The sequence below is a fragment of the Ornithorhynchus anatinus genome, chromosome 4 (genome assembly GCF_004115215.2).
Source record: "Ornithorhynchus anatinus isolate Pmale09 chromosome 4, mOrnAna1.pri.v4, whole genome shotgun sequence".
Lineage (NCBI taxonomy): Eukaryota > Metazoa > Chordata > Mammalia > Monotremata > Ornithorhynchidae > Ornithorhynchus > Ornithorhynchus anatinus.
In genome coordinates, this window is record NC_041731.1 from 131,056,542 (window position 1) to 131,081,198 (window position 24,657).

A 24,657-nucleotide genomic window follows, 5' to 3' on the forward strand; every position below is an offset into this window, starting at 1 on the left:
GGGGGAGCAGAGAAGGAAGAGAAAATAAAGCAATTATTCAGTCCGACAGTCGTATTTATTGAGCGCTTGCAGCATGTAGAGCACTGTACTGAGCACCTGGGTCGAGGATCGATCACTTAGAGAAGCAGTGTGGCTCAGTGGAAAGAGCACGGGCTTTGGAGTCAGAGGTCATGAGTTCGAATCCCAGCTCTGCCACTTGTCAGCTGTGTGACTGTGGGCAAGTCACTTAACTTCTCTGTGCCTCAGTTCCCTCATCTGTAAAATGGGGATGAAGACTGTGAGCCCACGTGGGACATCCTGATTCCCCTGTGTCTACCCCAGCGCTTAGAACAGTGCTTGGCACATAGTAAGCGCTTAACAAATACCAACATTATCATTATTGTCAGCTGTGTGACTGTGGGCAAGACACTTCACTTCTCTGTGCCTCAGTTCCCTCATCTGTAAAATGGGGATTAACTGTGAGCCTCACGTGGGACAACCCGATGACCCTGTATCTCCCCCAGCGCTTAGAACAGTGCTCGGCACATAATACGCGCTTAACAAATACCAACATTATTATCAAGTGCTTAGAGTCTAAACAACAGACCTGGCAGACATGTTATCTGCCCATAATGAGCGTACAATGCGACAAGCCCTGGGGAGAGGCAAGATAACAAGATTGGCCAAGGCCTAAGAGGAAAGGAGCGGGGATATCTTATCCATGTTGAAAAGATGAGGAGCAACATGGCCTAGTGGAAAGAGCCTGGGCCTAGGAATCGGAAGAACCTGGGTTCTAATCCTGGCTCCGCCACTCGAAAGCTGTGTGACCCTGGGCAAGTCACTTCACTTTTCTGTGCCTGTTCCCTCATCTGTAAAATGAGGATGAAGACTGGGAGCTCCATGTGCGACAACCTCATGACCTTGCATCTACCCCAGTACTTAGAACACTGCTTGCCACATAGTAAGCACTTAACAAATACCAACATTATTATTATTATTTCCTGTCTTCTCGTCCCATGTCCTTTCCCTTGGACCACTTTGGCCCCCTTCGCTCAGATGAATCAGACTCTGTCCCTTTCCTTCTAATCCTTAGCAGTTGTGGGACTGTGACCTGAGAATTTGAAATGGAGCCTCCTGTTGTTAACTGAAGCTGAGCCTGGCTCCGGGTACAAGGCCTTCAGCAATGAGACCATAATAATTATGGTACTTGTTTAATGGTGCCAGGCACTGTTCTAAGCGCTGGGCATGGCTCAGTGGACAGAGCCTGGGCTTGGGAGTCCGAGGTCACGAGTTTGAGTTCTGGCTCTGCCACTTATCTGCTGTGTGACTGTGGGCAAGTCACTTCACTTCTCTGTGCCTCAGTTACCTCATCTGGAAAATGGGGATTAAGTGTGAGCCTCACGTGGGACAACCTGATTACCCTGTATCTACCCCAGCACTTAGAACAATGCTCTGCACGTAGTAAGCGCTTAACAAATACCAACATTACAAGCTAATCAGATTGGACGCGGTCCCTGTCCCACCTGGAGCTCACAGCCTTTATCCCCATTTTACAGATAAAGGAACTGAGGCCGAGAGAAGTGAAGCGACCTGTGCAAGATCACGCAGCAGACATGAGCTGGGATTAGAACCCATGACTTTCCGGCTTCCAGGATCATGATCTAACCACTATGCCATGCTGCTTCCCTAGTATTTGTTAAGCACTTACTATATGCCAGTCGCTGTTCTAAGCGCTGGGGTGGTTACAGGCAAACTGGGTTGGATGCAGTCCCTGTCCCTCATGGGGCTGGCAATCTTAACCCCCATTTTACAGATGAGGTCACCGAGGCCCAGAGAAGTGAAGCGATTTGTCCGAGGCCACACAGTAGACAAGTGGGGGACCGGGATTAGAACCCATGACCTTCTGACTCCCAGGCCCGGGCTCTAGCCACTACACCGTGCTGCTTTCTGTACTGAGAACTGTACTGAGGCCTTGGGAAAGTACAAAAAACTGAAGGAGCACTGACCTAATGGATAGATCCCGGGAGTCAGAGGACCTGGGTTCTAATCCCAGCTCTGCCACTGCTCTGCTGTAGGACCTTGGGCAATCACCTCACCTCTTTGGGCCTCGATTCCCTCATCTCTAAAGTCAGAATTAAGCTGCGAGCCCCCCCTTGGGGTGTTGATTTATTTTTCTTATTTGTATTAACGTCTGTCTCCCCCTCTAGACTCTAGTCTCATTTAGGGCAGGAAATGTCTTTTCTATTCTACTGCCCCAAGGGCTTAATACAGAGCTCTGCACACAGTAAGCGCTCAATAAATACGACGGAATGAAGGAATGAATCCTGAGATAGTCAGTCAAGCTTACTGACTCTCTCTCTCAGGATTCATTCCTTCATTCCGTCGTACCTATTGAGCGCTTACTGTGTGCAGAGCACTGTACTAAAAGCCCTTGGAAATTACAATTCAGCAACAGATAGAGACGATTCCTAACCAACAACGGGCTCATAGTTTAGAAGGGGGGAGACAGACAGCAAAACAAAACAAGTAGACAGGCATCAGTGGCATAATGATAGGAGACTGTAAGCTCCTTGTAGGCAGGGGATGTGTCTGTTTATTGTTCTTTTGTCCTCTCCCAAACATTTAGTCCAGTGCTGTGCACACGGTAAGCGCTCAGTAAATAGGATTGACTGACCGACTCTGTTTTTCTCCCCCTAGGCCAACTCCAAGCGCTCCGCCGCCTGTGCCACTTCTACAGTGTCCTGTCTCCCAACGAGGCCCAGTGTCTCATCTACAACGAGTGTCAGCTGGCCCTGGCCCGGAGGACGTCCAATAAGGAGCTGGAGGGGCAGCTATTGGAGACCATCAGTCAGCTCTATCTCTCCTTAGGCACAGAAAGGTGAGAAGCGCGGAATCCATCGCACGGCCTGGGGGATGGAGGCCGGCCCTGGAAATCCCAAAGGGCTGGGTTCTCCTCTCGGCTCCGCCGGTGGTCTGCTGGGTGACCTTGGTCAAGTCGCTTCACTTCTCTGGGCCTCAGTTCCCTCATCTAAATGCTTGGGAGAGGACAAAAGGACAATAAACAGACACCTTCCTTGCCCACGGGGAGCTTACAGTCTACTGAGGGAGTCAGCCATGCTTTAAAATGTTAAGTGAGCCCCATGTGGAACCGGGACTGTGCTCAATGTGATTAACTTCTATCTACCCCAGTGCTTAGAACAGTGTTTGGCACCTAGTAAGCACTAAACAGGAACCATAATTAATGCGTCGATTATAGCTCAGATCCACCCCAGTGCTTAATAGAAGCTTAATAGAGAAGCAGCGTGGCTCAGTGGACAGAGCCCGGGCTTGGGAGTCATTCATTCATTCAATAGTATTTATTGAGCGCTTACTATGTGCAGAGCACTGTACTAAGCGTTTGGAACGGACAAATCGGGAACAGATAGAGACGGTCCCTGCCCTTTGACGGGCTCACGGTCTAATCGGGGGAGACGGACGGACGAGAACAATGGCAATAAATAGAATCGAGGGGATGAACATCTCATTAAAACAATAGCAAATAAATAGAATCAAGGCGATATACATCTCATTAACAGTCAGAGGTCATGGGTTCAAATCCCAGCTCCGCGGTTTGTCAGCTCTGTGACTTTGGGCAAGTCACTTCACTTCTCTGGGCCTCAGATACCTCATCTGTAAAAATGGGGATTAAAACGGTGAGCCCCACGTGGGACAACCTGATCACCTTGTATCCCTCCAGCGCTTAGAACAGTGCTTTGCACGTAGTAAGCGCTTAGCAAATACCACCGTTATTATTATTAATACATTGCCTGGCACATGGTAAGCACTTAAAAACCACTGGAAAAGAATGGGTTGAGTTTGTCAGCTCGCAGGGCTCGGAGCAGTGAGCCCAGCCTCTCGGGAAGGGGGTCGCGAGGCCTGGTGATAAAAGCAGAGGGCTGGGAGTCAGGATCCCTGCCTGGTTTCTGTTCTCGGCTCTGCCACTGCCGGGCAAGTTACTTCATCTCTCTGGGCCTCAGTTGCCTTGTCTATAAAATTGAGTAAGATGCCAGCTCTCCCTACCTCTTAAATTGTGAATCCTAAGTGGGAGAGTCTGTTTGATCGCAATCAATAGTATTCATCCAACTCATTCATTCATTCATTCATTCAATAGTATTTATTGAGCGCTTACTATGTGCAGAGCACTGTACTAAGCGCTTGGGATGAACAAGTCGGCAACAGATAGAGACGGTCCCTGCCGTTTGACGGGCTTACGGTCTGATCGGGGGAGACGGACAGACAAGAACTCATCCCCTAAACACTTAGATGCTCATCCTCTCCCCGATAGATGGTGTTTAAGGGCTTACTATGTGTCAAGCACTGTTAGAGAAGCAGCGTGGCTCGGTGGAAAGAGACCGGGCTTGGGAGTCAGAGGTCATGGGTTCGAATTCTGGCTCTGCCACTTGTCAGCTGTGGGACCGTGGGCAAGTCGCTTCACTTCTCTGGGCCTCAGTTACCTCATCTGGAAAATGGGGATGAAGATTGTGAGCCTCACGCGGGACCACCTGATTACCCTGTATCTCCCCCAGAGCTTAGAACAGTGCTCTGCACATAGTAAGCACTTAACAAATACCAACATTATTATTCTAAGCGCTGGGGCAGATACAAGGTAATCAGGTTGTCCCACGTGGGGCTCACAGTCTTAATCCATTTTACAGATGAGGGAACTGAGGCACGGAGAAGTGAAGTGGCTTGCCCAAGGTCACGCAGCGGACAAGTGGCGGAGCCGGGATTAGAACCCACGTCCTCTGACTCCCAAGCCCGGGCTCTTTTCACTGAGCCAAATAGATGATGACTCTTCCCATCTTCCAAGCCTTACTGGCGGCCCACCTCCTCCAAGAGGCCTTCCCTGACTAAGCTTTCTTTTCCTCTTCTCCCCCCACTTCTGTTTCGCCCTGACTTGTTCCCTTTTGTCATTCCCTCTCCCAGCCCTACACCGCTTATCTCCATATCTGAAATTTATTTATTTCTTTTAATGTCTGCCTCCCCCTCTCTAGTCTGTCAGTTCGTTGTGGGCAGGGAATGTTAATTATATTGTTCTATTCTACTCTCCCAAGCGCTTAATACAGTGCTCTGCACAAGCGTTCCCTGAAGACGATTGACCGATTCCCCTCAGCCTTTACGTACAAATATTTATAATTGGTGACTCGTTCTACCTGTAATTGATTTTAATGTCTGTCTCTCCTGCTACCATGTAAAATCCTCGAAGGTAGGGATTGACCATTTTACTCTCTCAAGGACTTTGAACAGTGCTCTGCACACAGTAAGTGCTTAATAAACATCCCTCGTTCTTGAGTACCTATAGTACTCTGCACTATACTAAACTCTTGGGAGAATATGATCAAATGAGAAGCAGCGTAGCTGAGTGGAAAGAGCACGGGCTTTGGAGTCGGAGGTCATGAGTTCGAATCCCAGCTCTGCCACTTGTCAGCTGTGTGACTGTGGGCAAGTCACTTCACTTCTCTGGGCCTCAGTGACCTCATCTGTAAAATGGGGATTAAGACTGTGAGCCCCACGTGGGACATCCTGATTCCCCTGTGTCTACCCCAGCGCTTAGAACAGTGCTCGGCACATAGTAAGCGCTTAACAAATCCCAACATTATTATGAGTAGATCTAGTAAGTTCTCTCAGTGAATGTCCTCGAGTAAATGCTTAATAGATACCATCATCATTATTAATATGAGTTTCTGATCACTAAAGGGTATGACTGCTTTTAAGAAAGCTGGGCTATGATCAGTCAATCATACGTATTGAACGCTTACTGTGTGCATCACCAATAATGTTGGTATTTGTTAAGCGCTTACTATGTGCGAGAGCACTGTTCTAAGCGCTGGGGAAGATACAGGGTGATCAGTTTGTCCCACGTGAGGCTCACAGATAATCCCCATTTTACAGATGAGGTAACTGAGGCACAGAGAAGTGAAGTGACTCGCCCACAGTCACACAGCTGACAAGCGGCAGAGCCGGGAGTCAAACCCATGACCTCTGATTCCGAAGCCCACGCTCTTTTCACTGAGCCACACTGCTTTTCCAAATAATGTTGGTATCTGTTAAGCGCTTACTATGTGCAGAGCACTGTTCAAAGTGCTGGGGTTGATACATGGTCATCAGGTTGTCCCACGTGAGGCTCACAGTTAATCCCCATTTTACAGATGAGGGACCTGAGGCACAGAGAAGTGAAGTGACTTGCCCACAGTCACACAGCTGACAAGTGGCAGAGGTGGGATTTGAACCCATGACCTCTGATTCCCAAGCCTGGGCTCTTTACGCCCCTACTAGGTGTCAGGCACTGTTCTAAACACTGGAGTGAGTAGAAGGTAATTGGCTTGGACACACTCCACATAGGGCCCACATCCGGATGATAGAACTGAGGCACAAAGAAGCGAAGTGACTTCCTCAGCGTCTCACAGGAGACAAGTGGCGAAGCCGGGATTAGAACCCAAGTCCTTCTGACTCCCAGGCCCGGGCTTTATCCATTAAGCCATGCTGCTTTCCTATAATTATGGTATTTAAGCGCTTATTATGTGACAGGCACTGGGGTAGATACAAGCAAATCAGGTTGTACACAGTCCCTGTTCCACGTGGGGCTCGCAGTCTCAATCTCCAGTTTGCAGATGAAATAACTGAGGCACGGAGAAGTGAAGTGAGTTGCCCAAGGTCACACCGGAGACAGATTTAGAACCCACGACCTTCTGACTCCCAGGGCCCGGCGGTAGCCACTGAACTAAGCATTTGGGAGAGCACAGGAGGAGAGGGGGGATAGACATTCCCCGTCCACGAGGAGCTTATGGTCTAGATGGGGAGATGGACATTAAGAGAAAGAAAGAAATTACAGATAGGGGCCTAAGTGCTGTGGGGCTGAGGGAGGGGGTGAATACATGGTGCAAATCCAAGGGTAATCGATCATTCCTGAATGAGGAAGCAGCGTCGCCTAATGGCTAGAGCCCTGGCCTGGGAGTCAGGACTGGGTTCTAATCCCAGCTCAGACACGTGTCAGCTGTCTGACCTTGGGCCAGTCACTTCACTTCTCTGTGCTTTGGGTATCTCATCTGGAAAATAAGGATGCGGACTGTGAGCCCCATGGGGGACATGATGAGCTTGTATCTACTCCAGCGTTTAGTACAGTGCCTGGCACATAGACGCGTAACAAACACCATTTAAAAAAAAAAAAAGATCTCCATTCATTCATTCAATAGTGTTTATTGAGCGCTTACTATGTGCAGAGCACTGTACTAAGCGCTTGGAATGTGCAATTCAGCAACAGATAGAGACAATCCCTGCCCATGGACGAGCTCACAGTCTAATCGGGGGAGACAGACGGACAAAAACAAGACAACTTAATCGCCATAAGTAGAATCGAGGGGATGTGCACCTCATTTACAAAATAAAAGAATAAAATAAAATAATCAAAGAGCTGCTTTCAATAAAGGGAAGTTATGAACCTGTACTTACATTTCCTTGTTCACAGTGAGTTTACAGTCTCGAGAGTTTACAGTCTCCTCCTTCTAGACTCTGAGCCCATTGTGGGCAAAGATTGTCTCTGTTTCTGTGTTGTCCATTCCAAGCACTTAGTACAGTGCTCTGCACACAGTAAGCGCTCAGTAAATACCACTGAATGAAGGAAGGAAGGAATGGAGAACCTCATCAGAGAGGTTTCCTTAGTTTTCAGTGTAAGCTCGTTTAGGGCAGAGAACGTGTTGACCAACACTGTTGCACTGTACTTTCTGAAATGTTTAGTTCAGTGTTGTGCACACTGAACACCACTGATATGAGACAAAATTAATAATGTTGGTATTTGTTAAGCGCTTACTATGTGCAGAGCACTGTTCTAAGCGCTGGGGTAGATACAAAGTAATCAGATTGTCCCACGAGAGGCTCACAGTCTTAATCCGATTTTACAGATGAGGTAAGTGAGGAACGGAGAAGTGAAGTGACTCGCCCACAGTCACACAGCTGACAAGTGGCAGAGCCGGGAGTCGAACCCATGACCTCTGACTCCCAAGACCAGGCTCTTTCCACTGAGCCACGCTGTGTGTACCCTCAGTTCCCCACTTCCCAAGTAATTAATACAGTGTAATTTATTTTTTGTTGTATTTAAATGCTTTCTATGTACCAGAGACTGTACTAAGCGCTGAGGTAGATAGAAGCTAATCAGGTTGGACACAGTCCCTGCCCCGCATGGGGCTCACAACTTTATTCCCCATTTTACAGATGAGGGAACTGAGGCCTAGAGAAGTGAAGCGATTTGTCCAAGATGTCACAACTGACAAGGGTCAGAGTCAGGATTTTTCACCCAGTCCCATGAGCTATCCACTAGGCGACACTGCTTCTCTAATGCATCAAGCGGCTGCTCAATAAATAGTCAATCGTATTGAGTGTTCATTGTTTGCAGAGCACTGTACTAAGCGCTCTGGGAGAATAATAAACAGACGCATTCCCTGCCCACAACAAGGTGACACAGTTGAATAGGTGTGCTCTGAATCTGAGGAACTCTGTTTCTCATTTGTTCATTCATCCCATCCTATTTTTTGCAAACTTACTGTGTGCTAAGCACTGTACTAAGCAAGCGGGAGAGTACGATATAACAACAGACACATCCTGCCCACAACGAGCTCACGGTCTAGAGGGGGAGACCGACATTGATATAAATAAAAAAAAAGAGATCAATTCATTCAATCGTATTGATTGAGCGCTTACTGTGTGCAGAGCACTGTACTAAGCGCTTGGAAAGTACAATTCGGTTACAGATAGAGACAAATCAGTGATAGATATTTAGACACATGCTGTGGGGACGGGAGGGAGGATGAACGAAGGCGCAAGTAAGAGCAACGCAGAAGGAAGTGGGAGAAGGGGGGGGGGCTCAATCAGGGAAGGCTTCTTGGAGGAGATGGGTCTTCAATAAGGTTTTGGAGCAGGGGAGAGCAACTGTCTGTCTGGTAGGAGGAGGGAGGGCTTTCCAAGCACGAGGTAGGAGGGGGGCGAGAAGTCGGCGGCGAGATAGAGGAGACCGTGTGTCATATGTCCAGGTTCCCCGAAAACAGACTAAGCTCCTTCACAGCTTCTCCCGGCCCTTTACTCACCTTCATTATATGTTATTGCATTCTAAAGTACTTGAGTAAATACAGAGAATTACTGTGGGGTGTTTGTGGTATTTAATCAAAGGGTGCTTATTCTATTTTTACTAAACCTTAATCTCCCTCTTCAATCTCGTCTATCTAACCGCCAACCCCTCACCCACGTTTTCCCTTGGGCCTGGAACTCCTTCCCCCTTAACATAATAATAATGTTGGTATTTGTTAAGCGTTGCCTATGTGCAGAGCACTGTTCTAAGCGCTGGGGGGATACAGGGTGATCAGATTGTCCCACGTGAGGCTTACAGTTAATCCCCATTTTACAGATGAGGTCACTGAGGCACAGAGAAGTGAAGTGACTTTTCCACAGTCACACAGCCGACGAGTGGCAGAGCCGGGAGTCGAACCCATGACCTCTGACTCAGAAAGCCCAGCCTTGTTCCACTGAGATGTTCTTCCCCTCGACTCTATTTATCGCCATCGTTCTCGTCCGCCCGTCTCCCCCGATTAGACCGTGAGCCCGTCAGAGGGCAGGGACCGTCTCTATCTGTTGCCGACTTGTTCATTCCAAGCGCTTAGTACAGTGCTCTGCACATAGTAAGCGCTCAATAAATACTATTGAATGAATGAATGAATTCCCTAATATCTGACAGTCGATCACTCTCCCCACTAAAAAAAAAAAAAAATTATAGTATCTGTTAAGCGCTTCCTCTGTGCAGAGCACTGTTCTAAGCACTGGAGCAGATACAGGGTAATCAGATTGTCCCACGTGGGGCTCACGTTTTTTAATCCCCATTTTTACAGATGAGGGAACTGAGGCACAGAGAAGTTAAGTGAGTTGCCCAGGGTCACACAGCAGACAAGTGGCAGAGTGGGGATTAGAACCCATGACCTCTGACTCCCGAGCCCGTGCTCTTTCCACTAAGCCACTCTGCTTCACTACTCCCTTTCCGTCCTGTATCAATCTTATTTATTGGGCATTTACTACGTGCAAAGCACTGTACTAAGTGCTGGGGAGAGTACGATAATACAGAGTTGGTAGAGGTGGTCCCTGCCCATAACAAGCTTACAGTCTTATAATGCCCCCTGGGCACTTGGATCTGTACCCTTTAAGCACCTAATATTAGCTCCAAAAAGCATTCATTCATTCAATAGTATTTATTGGGCGCTTACTCTGTGCAGAGCACTGTACTAAGCGCTTGGAATGAACAAGTCGGCCACAGATGGAGACGGTCCCTGCCGTTTGACGGGCCTACGGTCTAATCGGGGGAGACAGAGTTTACATGATTTGGGAAGCAGCATAGCCTAGTGTAAAGAACATTTTGAAGACCAGAGTTATACCACCGGCCTGCTGTGTGGCCACGGGCCAATTACTTAACCTCTCTGGCCCTTCTTTTCCTCATCTGCAGAAAGGGGAAAGGAAAGCGAGCCTCATAGGCGTTCGAGCTGATAACCCTTGGATCTACCTCGGTGCTTAGAAGAAAGCAAGTACTGGATAATAATAATGTTGGTATTTGTTAAGCGCTTACTATGTGCAGAGCACTGTTCTAAGCGCTGGGGTAGATACAAGGTCATCAGGTTGTCTCACGTAAGGCTCACAGTCTTAATCCCTATTTTACAGATGAGGGAACTGAGGCACAGGGAAGTGAAGTGACTTGCCCATAAATGTCCTAATCATGGCATAGTGGCTAGAGCCCGGGCCTGGGAGTCAGAAGGTCATGGGTTCTAATTCCAGCTCCTCCACTTGTCTGCTGTGTGACCTTGGGCAAAGTCACTTCACTTCTCCGGGCCTCAGTTCCCTCACCTGTAAAATGGGGATTGAGACTGTGAGCCCCACATACGACGAGGGACAGGGTCCAACCCGATTTGCTAGTGTCCACCCCAGCGCTTACTACAGAGCCCGGCAAATAGTAAACTTTTAAAAGCACTATAATTATTATTATTGTTGTTATTATTATAACTATTACAAATGCAGATATTTTAGACTCGTGTAACCACTCTCTTTTCAGGGCTTACAAATCGGCTCTTGAGTATACCAAAAGAAGTCTGGGAATATTTATAGACCTTCAGAAGAAGGAAAAGGAAGCATACGCGTGGCTACAGGCTGGGAAGATCTATTACATTTTGAGACAGAACGAATTGGTAGATCTGTACATTCAGGTATGTTGACTTTACCTATCAATCCATCAGTGGTATTTACTGAGCACTTACTATGCGTAGAACACTGCACTTGGGAGAGCACCGATACAGTTGAATTAGCAGAGGCGTTCTCTGTCATAATGAATTGACATTCTAGAGGGGGAGACAGTCTTGAAGATAAATAATTTATAGCATCTCATTTAAAGATCTGTACATAAGCGCTTCAGCCGTGGATGTCAGAGGGTCACAGTCACGGGAGCAGTGTGGAGAATGACTGGATAGGGAGAGAGAGAATAAATACTTTGTTCATAGGACTTGTTCGGTTTTTTTTTATAATAATAATAATGTTGGTATTTGTTAAGCGCTTACTATGTGCAGAGCACTGTTCAAAGCGCTGGGGGAGATACAGGGTCATCAGGTTGTCCCACGGGAGGCTCACAGTCTTAATCCCCATTTACAGATGAGGTCACTGAGGCCCACAGAAGTGAAGTGACTTGCCCACAGCCACACAGCTGACAAGTGGCAGAGCCAGGATTCGAACCCATGACCTCTGACTCCCAAGCCCGGGCTCTTTCCACTGAGCCACGCTGCTTCTCAACTGCAGCTGCCACCGTCCACAACAACAGAGCTCTGTCAGTTGTATTTATTGAGTGCTTACTGGGGGCAGAGCACTGTGCTAAGCACTTGGGAGAGGAAAACAATAAACACACATTCCCTCACCTCAGTGAGCTGTCCCCAGGAAGAATCCAGACAAGGGGCCTGTGACTCTTGTAGGCTTTTCCTAGGGAAGCTGGGATTTCTCTTGTTCTCTTCCCATGGGCTTCTGGAGCCAGGTTCCACTCAACTACAATGTGGGATGGGAAGGAGCCAAGACCAAAAAATCAATAAAAAAGCCAAGATCTTTTCCCATTACTACCCGAAGCTCAACCTTTCTCTTCCAATCCTGCCCTGACTTAATAATAATAATAATAATAATAATGATGATGGTATTTGTTAAGTGCTTACTGTTTAAACTGTGAGCCCGTCATTGGGTAGGGATTATCTTTATCTGTTGCCGAATTGTACATTCCAAGCGCTTAGCACAGTGCTCTGCACATAGTAAGTGCTCAATAAATACTCTTAAAGGAATATGTGTGCTTCGGAGTCAGAGGTCATGGGTTCGACTCCCGCTCTGCCACTTGTCAGCTGGGTGACTGTGGGCGAGTCACTTCACTTCTCTGTGCCTCAGTGACCTCATCTGTAAAATGGGGATTAACTGTGAGCCTCACGGGGGACGACCTGATGACCCTGTATCTCCCTCAGCGCTCAGAACAGTGCTCTGCACATAGTAAGCGCTTAACAAATACCAACATTATTATTAATATGTCAAGCACTGTTCTAAGCACTGGACTAGATACAAGGTAATCAGGTTGTCCCACGTGGGGCTCAGACCATTTTATAGATGAGGGAACTGATGCTCAGAGAAGATACGTGACTTGCCCAAGGTCACACAGCAGACTAGTGGCGGAGTGAAATTAGAACCCACATCCTCTGACTCCCAAACCCCGGATTCTTAATAATAATAATAATAATGATAATAATGATGATGGTATTTAAGTGCTTACTATGTGCCAACCACTGTTCTAAGCTCAGGGGTAGATACAAGGTAATCAGGTTGTCCCTCGTGAGGCTCACAGTCTTAATCCCCATTTTACAGATGAGGGAACTGAGGCCCGGAGAAGTTAAGGGTTCTTGCCACTAGTCCATGCTGCTTGGCATTTTGGGTCTCATTCCCCTCGCCATTAATAAGGTTGGTATTTGTTAAGCGCTCACAATGTGCAGAGCACTGTTCTAAGCACTGAGGTAGATACAGGATCATCAGATTGTCCCCCATGGGGCTCACGGTCTTCATCCCCATTTTACAGATGAGGTCACTGAGGCACAGAGAAGTGAAGTGAGTTGCCCACAGTCACACAGCTGACAAGTGGCAGAGCCGGGATTCGAACCCTTGACCTCTGACTCCCAAGCCCGGGCTCGTTCCCCTGAGCCACGCAGCTTCTCATTACCCAACTCCACCTCCATGCTCCCTCCCTTCACCCTCTGACTTCCTCTTGAAGGACACTTTGGCCTGCAATTCAACGGACAAAAGGGTTTTCAGAGGTAATGTTGGTCAAACGTTGCGCCTAGCTGCCTCCGGACCTCGCTGCCACTGCGAAACCAGATTCTCGGAAGCTGCCGTCCTCTGACCTCGTTGTTCTGAGAATGGGTATTGTCCAGAAGAGGAAAACAATATAGATACACTTCATGTTTCATGTGTAGTTCACGTGAATAATGTTGGTAATTGTTCAGCGCTTACTATGTGCAGAGCACTGTTCTAAGCGCTGGGAGAGATACAGGGTCATCAGGTTGTCCCACGTGAGGTTCACAGTTAATCCCCATTTGACAGATGAGGGAACTGAGGCACAGAGAAGTGACGTGACTCGCCCACAGTCACACAGCTGACAAGTGGCAGAGCCGGGAGTCGCACCCATGACCTCTGACTCCGAAGCCCAGGTTCTTTCCACTGAGCCACGTGCAGAGCACTGTACTAAGCCCTGAGAAAGTAGAGAAGCAGCGTGGCTGAGTGGAAAGAGCCCGGGCTTGGGAGTCGGAGGTTGTGGGTTCTAATCCCGGCTCTGCCACTCGTCGGCTGTGTGACTGTGGGCAAGTCACTTCACTTCTCTGGCCTCAGTTCCCTCATCTGTCAAATGGGGATGAAGACTGTGAGCCTCATGTGGGACAACTTGATAACCCTGTATCTCCCCCAGCACTTAGAACAGTGCTCAGCACATAGTAAGCGCTTAATGAATACCAACATTATTACTATTGAAAATAAAATAAAATAATAAAATACTATTGAATGACTATTACAATTCGGCAACACATAGAGACAATCCCCGCCCAAAACAGGCTCACAGTCTAGAAGGGAGGAGATCTGCTTTTCTCCCCAGGTGCGTCTGGGCCCAGGTCGCACCCAAGTAGCGATACGATGGGAGAGGACAACAGAGAGGAAGCACAAGCCCTACCCCCCAGGGAGCTTATAATAATAATGTTGGTATTTGTTAAGCGCTTACTATGTGCAGAGCACTGTTCTAAGTGCTGGGGGAGATACAGGGTCATCAGGTTGTCCCACGTGGGGTCACAGTCTTCATCCCCATTTGACAGATGAGGTCAATGAGGCACAGAGAAGTTGTGACTTGCCCACAGTCACACAGCTGGCAAGTGGCAGAGCTGAGATTTGAACCCATGACCTCTGACTCCCAAACCTGGGCTCTTTCCACTGAACCATGCTGCTTCTCTATTGGGGAAGAAAAACACAGCTGTCTTTTCAGGCAGGAGGAAATTAGACAGTGGAAAAATGGACGGGGAAGCAGTTTGTACGGCTGGAGCCCGGGCCTGGGTGTCAGAAGGACCTGCGTTCTAATCCTGGCTCCGCCACACGTCTGCTGTGGGACCTTGGGGAAGACACCTCCCTGTGTCTCAGTTCCCTCATCTGTAAAATGGGGATTAAGATTGCGAGCTCCATGTGGGACAGGGACTAGGTCCAACCCAATTTGCTTGTATCTACCCCAACGCTTAGTACAGTGCTTGGCACATAGCACTTAACAATGACCATTATTAGTAGTAAAAATAACTGTTTGGCCCATAATAAGCACTTACCAAGTATTATCGTTATCATCATTATTATATTAATACCTGTTTACTTGTTCTGATGTGTATATATACCTATAATTCCATTTATTTACACTGATGCTATTGATACCTGTTTACTTGTTTTGATGTCTGTCTCTCCCCTTCTAGATTATGAGCCCATTGTGGGCAGGGATTGTCTTACTTTGTTGCTGAGTTGTACTTTCCAAGCACTTAGTACAGTGCCCTGCACACAGTAAGCACTCAACAGATTCATTCAGTGGTATTTATTGAGTGCTTACTGTGTGCAGAGCACTGTACTAAGCGCTTGGAAAGTATAATAGCCTCACTGAGAGAAGATCTCTCCTTTCAGGTCGCACAAGAGGCCGCTCTGTACACGGGCGATCCCGAGACGGGGGCACGGCTGTTTGAGGCGGCCGGCGACATCTTCTTCAACGGCCCTTGGGAGAGAGAAAAGGCGGTGTCGTTCTACCGGGTCAGTCGTTTCTTCGTGCTAACGGGCGGGGGGATTTGTTCAGCGCTCACTCTGTGCCCAGCATTCTGCTAAGCACTGGGGCAGATTATTATCATCACTATTATTATTATTATTGTACATTTTATCTGTAAAATGGGGTTTAAGACTGTGAGCCCCACATGGGACAATCCGATTACCTCGTATCTACCGCAGCGCTTAGGACAGCACTTGGGCCATAGTAAGAACTGAACAAATACCCTAATTATTAATGAAGCTGGTATCTACGCTAACGTTCAGTACGGTGTAGAGAAGGCGCTTACCACGGTGAGGGGGGAGGTGAGGCAAGTGGTGTTAGGAGTCAGCCCTATGTTCCCAGAAAGAGGGGTGTCGAGAAGACTCAACTATCAACGGGATGATCCGTTTATCTCTAAGGGCCAGGGTTTTTTAGCCCCTTTGCCATGAGACTGTGTCTGTAAACGTCGTTTCAGGACAAGGCTCTCCCGCTGGTCATCGGGATCGGAGACAGAGAGGCCGAGCTGCGGCTTTGCAACAAACTGGTGGAACTGCTGTTTGCACTGAAGGCTCACGGGGAGTGCCTGGAATTCGCCCAAATGTCTCTTGCCCTCAGCGTGAACCTGGGTAAGTACCCAACTGAGACGTGGCCCTGCCCATCCGTTGGAAGAGCAACGTGTCCTCGGGCGCGGAGAAAGCCCGGGCCTGGGAGTCAGAAGGTCCTCCCCTCCCCGTCCCCCCCAATCCCGTCCTCTGCTCTTCCCACTTCCCCTCCCCTCAGCACTGGGCATATTTGTATATATTATTTATTACCCATTTATTTTGTTAATGAAATGTATATCTCTATGATTCTATTTATCTTGATGTTTTGTTCTGTTTTCCTTTGCTCTCTGTCTCCCCGGTTTAGACTGTGAACCTGTTATTGGGCAGGGACTGTCTCTATCTGTTGCCGAATTGTACATTCATTCATTCAATAGTATTTATTGAGCGCTTACTATGTGCAGAGCACTCTACTAAGCGCTTGGTATGTCCAAACCGGTAACAGATAGAGACGGTCCCTGACCTTTGACGGGCTTACGGTCTAATCGGGGGAGACGGACAGCAAGAACAATGGCAATAAATAGAATCGAGGGGAAGAACGTCTCATTAAAACAATAGCAGATAAATAGGATCAAGGTGATGTACATCTCATTAACAAAATAAATAGGGTAATGAAGATCTATACAGTCGAGCGGATGAGTACAGTGCTGAGGGGATGGGATGGGAGAGGGGGAGGAGCAGAGGGAAAGGGGGCAGAAGAGGATTCATTCCAAGTGCTCTGCACATAGTAAGTGCTCAATAAATATTATTGAATGAATGAGTGACCTGGCTTCTCATCCTGCCCCCGATACCTCTCTGATGGGTGATTTTGGGTGAGACGCTTATCTTCTTTGGGCCTCAGTTCCCTCATCTGTCAAATAATCATAATAATAATAATAAGCTTTTGTTAAGCGCTTACTATGCACCAGACACTGAACAAGTGCTAGGATAAATAATGGGGCTGGACACAGTCCCTGTTCCAAATAGGGTTCACAGGCTTAATCCCCACTTTGCAGATGAGGGAACTGAGAAGTGAGGAACTGAGGCCCAGAGAAACAAAGTGACTTGCCCAAGGTCACACAGCAAATAAGTGGCGGAGCTGGAATTAGAACCCATGTCCTTCTGACTCCCAGGCCCGGGCTCTAGCCTCTAAGCCTCTATCCTCTCAAATGGGGATGAAGGCTGTGAGCTCCATGTGGGACAGGGACTGGGTCCATCCTGAATGACTTATAATAATAATTATGGTATTTGTTAAGAGCTTGCTATGTGCAGAGCACTGTTCTAAGCGCTGGGGGAGATACAGGGTCATCGGGTCGTCCCACGTGGGGCTCAGAGTCTACATCCCCATTTTACAGATGAGGGAACTGAGGCTCAGAGAAGTGAAGTGACTTGCCCACAGTCACCCAGCTGACAAGTGGCAAAGCAGGGATTCGAACCCATGACCTCTGACTCCCAAGCCCGGGCTCTTTCCACTGAGCCAGATGAGGAAACTGAGGCCCAGAGAAGTGAAGGGACTTGCCCCAGGTTGGGCTGGGGAGATTTAGTGGAGGAAGAAATTCGTGCGGAGGGTCGGTTTGGATGGTTCAGTATCCCACTTTCCTCTGTAGGGGAGTCCTTAGTAATAATAATAATTAATAATAATGTGGCTTTAGTGACAGGGAGCATGGCTTACTGGATAGAACCCAGGCCTGAGAGTCCGAAGGATCTGGGTTCTAATCCCGGCCCCTCCACTTATCTGCTGTGTGACCTTGGGCAAGTCACTTCCCCTCCCTGCGTCTCAGTTCCCTCATCTGTAAATAATACTAATAATGATAGCTTTTGTTAAGCACTTACTATGTGCCGAGCACTGTTCTAAGCACTGGGGTAGATACGAGGTCATCATGTTATCCCTTGTGAGACTCTGTCTTAATCCCCATTTGCAGATAAGGTAACTGAGGCACAGAGAAGTCAAGTGACTCACCCAAAGTCACACAGCTGATCAGGGGAGCTGGAATTAGAACCCACGACCTCTGACTCCCAAGTCCGGGCTCCTTCCATTAAGTCATGCTGCAAACGGGGATTAAGACTGATCCCCATATAGGACAGGGACTGTGTCCGAACCAATTACCTTGTATCTACCCCAGTGCTTAGTACAGTGTCTGGCACCTAGTAAGCGCTTGACAACTATTATCATTATTATTATTATTCTGCCATGGTAGTAACCATTGGAAAAGGGACAAGTTTAGCAGGTTTATGGGGCTCACAGTTTAAGTAGGAGAGAGAACAGGTATTAAGTCCCAATTTTATAGATTCATTCATTCATTCTATCGTATTTATTGAGCACTTACTCTGTGTGGAACACTTGACTAAGCACTTGGAAGGTACAATTCGGCAACCAATAGAGACAATCCCTACCTAACTAAGGGCTCCTGGTCTAGAAGAAATGAAGTGACTTGCCCAAGGTCATCCAGCAAGTGGCAGAGGAGGGATTAGAACTCAGGTCCTCTGGCTCCCTCCCCCAACCCCGCCAGGGCTGGGTTCTTTCCACTAGGCCTTGCTGGGCCTCCAGACGCCGCCTTGGGAAGCAGCATGACGTCGCGGCTAGACCCTGGGAGTCAGAAGGTTATGGGTTCTAATCCTGACTCCCCCACTTGTCTGCCGTGTGGCCTTGGGCAAGCCACTTAACTTCCCTGTGCCTCAGTTACCCCATCTGTAAAATGGGGATTAAGACCGTGAGCCTGACGTGGGACAGGGACCGCGTCCAACCCGAATTGCTTGTATCCACCCCAGTGCCTGGCACGTAGTAAGTGTTTGAGAAATACCATCGTTGTCATTTTATTAGAACGGGGTGTGACCGGTCTCTACCTGTCCCTCCGTCCCCTTGCCAGGCGACCGGCTGAACGAGCGGGTGGCTTATCACAGGCTGGCGGCCGTCAACCACCGGCTGGGTCACAGCGAGCTGGCCGAGCACTTCTACCTCAAGGCGCTCTCCCTCTGCTCCTCCCCGCTGCAGTTCGACGAGGAAACGCTCTATTACGTCAGGGTCTACCTCATCCTGGGAGACATCATATTCTACGACCTGAAGGTCAGGACGTCTCTTTCCTCCCCCCGGCTCCCCTCTTCTGAGCCAACAGGAATACCGGAGCAGTCCGTCGGTCCTATTCCCGGAGCGCTCACTGCTTGCGGAGCACTGTACCGAGCGCTTGGGAGAGGGCGACGGGACAGAGTGGGTAGGATGCGATCCCTGCTCCCCACAAGTTTGCAGTCTACAGGGGGAGGCTACCGACGTCAAAATAGATTAGGGGGAGGGAGGGAATGTCGTGAGCTGCAAACCTTTCTTCTCCTCGTCCTCCTCAGACGGTCATTCTATTTACTGAGCGCTGGCTGTGTGCACAACACTGTACCACTATACTAAGCGCTTGGGACAGTACAGTATAACAATATAACAGACACATTCCCTACCAACAGTGAGTTTACAATCTAGAGGAGGGTCCTTTTTCTCCTCCTCCTCTTCCTTCTCCTTCTCTTTTTCTCCTCCTCCTCCCTCCTTCTTCCCCCCCTCCTTCTCCTCCTCCTTCCCCCTTCTTTTTCCCTTTTCTTCCTCCTCCTTCTCATTCTCTTCCTTTCTGCTCTTCCTCCCCCTCCTCTTCCTTCCCCTTCCCCCTCCTCCTTTCTTCTCCTCCTCCTCCTTCCCCTTCCTCATCCTCCATCACCTTCTTTCCTCCTTCCCCCTCCTTCTTCCCTTTTCCTCCTCCTCGTGCTTCTCTTCCTTTCTCCTCCTCCTCCTTTCCCATTCCTCCTTCTTCCTCCTCCTTCTTCCTCATCTTCCACCTCCTCCTTTCCTCCTTCCCCCTCCTTCTTCCCTTTTCCTCCTCCTTTTCTTCTCCTCCTCCTCTTCCTCCTTTCCCTTTCCTCTTCCTCCTCCTTCCCCCTTCCCACTCCTCCACCTCTTCCTTTCCTCCTCCTCCTCTCTTCTCCTCTACTTCCTCCTCCTTCTTCCCCCATCCTTTTCCTGCTCTTCTTCCTCCTCCTTCTCTTCCCCCTCCTTCTTCTGTTTTCCTCCTCCTTCTCTTACTTTCTCCTCCTCCTCCTCCTCCTTCCCCTTTCCTCCTACTCTTTCTCCTCTTCCCCCCCCCTTTCCACCTCCACTTCCTTCTTTTCTCCTCCTCCTCCTTTCTCCTCCTCCTCCCCCTCCTCCTTTGTCCTCCTCCCCCTCTTTCTTTCCTCCTCCTCCTCCTTCTTCCTTCTTCCTTCTTTCCTTTTCCTTCTCCTCCCCCTCTCCTTTCTCTTTCCTCCTCCCCCCCTTCTCCTTCCCCCTCCTTCTTCCCTTCTCCTTCTCCTACTTCTCCTTCTTCTCCTCATTGTTCTTCCACTCTCTTCCTCCTCCTTCCCCTTTCTTCCTCCTCTTCCTCCTCCTTCCCCTTCCTCATCCTCCACCTCCTTCTGTCCTCCACCTCCTTCTGTCCTCCTCCTCCTCCTCCTTCTGTCCTTCTCCTCCTCCTCCTGCCCTCCTCCTCCTCTTCCTTCAGTCCTCCTCCTCCTGTCCTCTTCCTTCTATCCTCCTCCTCCTCCTCCTTCTGTCCTCCTCCTTCTGTCCTCCTCCTGTCCTCTTCCTCCTGTCGTCCTCCTCCTGTCCTCCTCCTGTCCTCCTCCTCCTGTCCTCTTCCTCCTCCTCTTTCTGTCTTCCTCCTCCTCCTCCTCCTTCTTCTGTCCTCCTCCTTCTCCTGCCCTCCTCCTCCTCTTCCTTCAGTCCTCCTCCTCCCGTCCTCCTCCTCCTGTCCTCTTCCTTCTATCCTCCTCTTCCTCCTGTCCTCCTCCTCCTGTCCTCTTCCTTCTGTTCTCCTCCTCCTGCTTCTGTCCTCCTCCTCCTGTCCACCTCCTCCTGTCCTCCTTCTCCACCTCCTTCTGTCCTCCTCCTCCCTCTTGTGTCCTCCTTCTCCCCCTCCTGCCCTCCTCCTCCTCCTGTCCTCGTCCTCCTGCCCTCCTCCTTCTGCCCTCCTCCTCCTCCTCCCCCGAGAAGAGCCCGTAGGCCGTGAGCGAAGCGCCCCCATGTGGTCAAAACATTTCAGCGCGAAGCAAAGCTTAGTGTTAACGGTCTTCAAAGTGAGCGCTCCCTGTGTGCGGAGCACTGCGCTAAGCGTCGGGGGCCGTACGCTAGTACGGAATGGTAGATACGGTCTCTGCCCTCGAGCTCAGTCTGCCGCGTGGCCTTGGACGAGACACTCTTCTTCTCCCGGCCTCAGTTCCCCCCTCTATAAGATGGGAACGGAGACCGCGAGCCCCACGTGGGACAGGGATTGGGTCCGACCCCATTTGCTTGGATCCAGCCCAGAGCTTAGTACACCGCCTGGCCCAGAGTAAACGCGTAACGAATACCATTATTATTATCATTAGTAGATCAGGGTCCAAGCCGGACCAAGGAATGGGAGGACGGGGGTGGGAGGTGAGCTTGGAAATCTAGCTGGGGGGTCTCCAGAGGTCAGCAGATGCACAGAGAGAGTCCAGCCTGGTCAAGGGGAAAATGCCATGGGGCCTGGAACTGATAATGTTGGTATTTGTTAAGCGCTTACTAGGTGCCGAGCACTGTTCTAAGCGCTGGGGTAGACACAGGGGAATCAGGTGGTCCCACGTGGGGCTCACAGTCTTCATCCCCATTTTACAGATGAGGGAACTGAGGCGCAGAGAAGTTAAGTGACTCGCCCAAAGTCACCCAGCTGACAAGTGGCCGAGCCGGGATTCGAACCCATGAACTCTGACTCCAAAGCCCGTGCTCTTTCCACTGAGCCACGCTGCTTCTCAACTGCCAGCCCAAGATCGAAGCCTGGGCACAGCCTGCCCCAACAGACCCAACCCCGGGGGGCGTGGGGGGAGAAGGGGCTGGGGTGAGATTCCGGGAGCAATCTCTCCAGCCAGGCCTCTGGATGCCACAGCTGACTCAGCTCAAGGAATTAAATTGGAGCTTCTTTTATTTTTAAATGCTACTTGTTAAGCACTTTCTACGTGCCAGGCATCGTACTAAGCGCTGGGATGGATATTAGCTAATCAGGGAGGACACAGTCCCTGTCCCACATAATAATAATAATCATTATTATTGTATTTGTTGAGCGCTTAGTATGTGCCAGGCACTGTACTAAGCACTGGGTGGAACAAGCAAATCAGACTGGACACAGTCCCTATCCCACATGGGCCTCACACTCTTAATTCCCATTTTACAGATGAGTGAACTGAGGCCCAGTCAGGTGATTTGCCCAAGGTCACACAGAAGACAAGTGGCAGAACTGGGATTAGAACGCCCCAGGTCCTTTTGATTGCCAGACCCGGGCTCTTACCACTAGGTTACTCTACTTCTCTTGTTAAGCACTTATTATGTGCCAAGCACTGCATTAAGCACTAGGTTAGATCCAAGATAATCAGATGCCACATGGGGCTCACAGTCTGATGGAGAACTGGTATTGAATCCCCATTTTGCAGATGAGGGAACTGAGGCACAGACAAAGGAAGTGACTTGCCCACAGTGCACAAAGCAGGTATGTGGTAGAGCTGGAAATAAAACCCAGGTCCACTGACTCCCAGACCTGGGAATTTCTGCCTGCTTATTCCATAGACAAGCATCACAGCCTAGAGGAAAGAGTCCAGGCTGGGATTCAGAGGACCTGGGTTCTAGTCCCGACACCTCCACAAGTCTGCTGGGTGATCTTGGGCATGTCACTTCATTTGTCTGTGCCTCAGTTCCCTCATCTGTAACATGGGCATTAGGGTTGTGAGCCCCATGTGGGACAGGGACCGTTTTCAACCTCATTATCTGATTATCTTATATCTAACCCACCACTTAGAACAGTGCTTTGCACATATAGTAACAGCTTAACGAATACCACACTCATCATTATTATTATTATTTCGCTTAGACTGTGAGCCCCTGCGGGACAGGAAATGTATCCAAATGATCAACTTGTATCTACCGCAGTGCTTAGAACAGTGCTTGACACAAAGCAAGCATTTAACAAATGCTAATTCTCCCATTACTGGGCCAACTTCATTTCACTTAAGCTGTGAGCCTTAGGTGGGACAGTGACTCTGTCCATCTTGTATATCTACCCCAGCGCTTAGAACAGTGCATGACATAAAGTGCTTAATCATAATAAAAACTGTGATATTTGTTATGCACGTATCGTGTGCTAGGCACTGAACTAAGTGCTGGGCTGGATACGAGATCGGCAGGTTGGACCGAGTCCCTGTCCTACCTGGGAGTCAGTTCCCTCATCTGTAAAATGGGGAATAAGACTGAGGCCCAGAGAAGTGACTTGCCCAAGGTCACCCTGCAGACAAGTGGCGGAGTTGGGATTAGAACCCAGATCCGTCTGACTCCAGGCCCGGGCTCTATCCACTACTCCATGCTGCTCACTTTGACTATGAGCCCTAGGTAATAATAATAATAATGTTGGTATTTGTTAAGCGCTTACTATGTGCCGAGCACTGTTCTAAGCGCTGGGGTAGACACAGGGGAATCAGGTTGCCCCACGTGAGGCTCACAGTCTTCATCCCCCTTGTACAGATGAGGGAACTGAGGCCCAGAGAAGTGAAGTGACTTGCCCACAGTCACACAGCTGACAGGCGGCAGAGCTGGCAGGGACTGTGTCCAACTTAGTCAACTTGTATCTACCCCAGCGCTTCACACGTAGTAAGCGCTTAACAAATGCCATTTAAAAAAACAAAGAGAAACCAGCTGTGTTTCCCGTTTCAGGACCCTTTCGACGCCGCTGGCTATTACCACTTGGCCCTGGCGGCTGCCATGGACTTGGGCGACAAGAAGGCCCAGCTGAAGCTCTACACCCGCCTGGCCATCATCTACCACAACTTCCTCGTCGATCGGGAAATGTCCCTCTTCTTCTATCAGAAAGCCAGGGCCTTGGCCACGGAGCTAAACGTCAAACGGATCAACCTGGCCCCCGATCGGTGTCAGAGGGGCTCGGCCAAGACCATTTCCAAATCCCCCCGGTGAAACACTGGCCCCGTCGCCTCTTCTCCCCACCCCCTTCCCCCCACCAACACTCCCCAAGATATTTTTGCGTTTCACGCCGGAAAGGCTATGGAGGCAGGTCAGTTCGGATCCGTAGCTGAGAACGGTCACTTGAAAGATGGTTTTGCTCTGGGATTGGGCCTTAGCCGGCCATCTCTTGGGCGGGGATGGAAAGGGCGCGACAGCTGCTACGGCTCATTAAAATCTTTTCGAGTTCACGCTTTGACACGATGAACAGGAATCGGATTCTTGACCCTCCGACGTGGTGGTTTTTGCAAAATGTTAAAGCTTGGGGAAATCAACCTCTGTTGAACAAAACTGACTTTACTCTGTCATCTGGGTTGGATTGGCTTTGTTTCCACCCTTTGTATCAAGGTTTGTTGGGTGGTATTTTGGAGGAGGGAGGGGGAATAAATGAGCAATGTCCAAGTCAGGCTATTGTAGATCAATCAATCAAAGGTATTTACTAAACATTTACAGCGGAACGAACACTGTACTAAGCACTTGGGAGAGTATAGAACAACAGAATTGGTCAACACATTCCCTGCCCACACGGAGCATCCAGTTTATAATTTATAAATCAGCCAGGCAATTGTATTTATTGTTTACTGTGTGCAGAGCACTGTCCCTGCCCACAGTGAGTCTGGAGGGGGAGAGAGACATGAATAGAAATAAATATTAGATTTGAAAAGGTTTTAGTGTCCCAAGGATGTCATGGTGAT

The 24,657-nt window shown here is 49.1% G+C and overlaps 1 protein-coding gene across 1 annotated transcript in view; it reads left to right on the forward strand.

Annotated features, from left to right (window-relative positions):
- The window catches only part of SH3TC1 (SH3 domain and tetratricopeptide repeats 1), an 83,013-nt gene extending 58,649 nt beyond the window's left edge, over positions 1-24,364 (forward strand). The window contains exons 13-18 of the mRNA XM_029063715.2: positions 2,677-2,857; positions 11,096-11,246; positions 15,247-15,369; positions 15,837-15,987; positions 18,807-19,003; positions 23,660-24,364. Of these exons, the coding sequence (XP_028919548.1) occupies positions 2,677-2,857; positions 11,096-11,246; positions 15,247-15,369; positions 15,837-15,987; positions 18,807-19,003; positions 23,660-23,917 (1,061 nt within the window). The 3' untranslated portion in view covers positions 23,918-24,364. The remainder of the gene's footprint in view (positions 1-2,676; positions 2,858-11,095; positions 11,247-15,246; positions 15,370-15,836; positions 15,988-18,806; positions 19,004-23,659) is intronic.
- Positions 24,365-24,657: the final 293 nt, after the last annotated feature.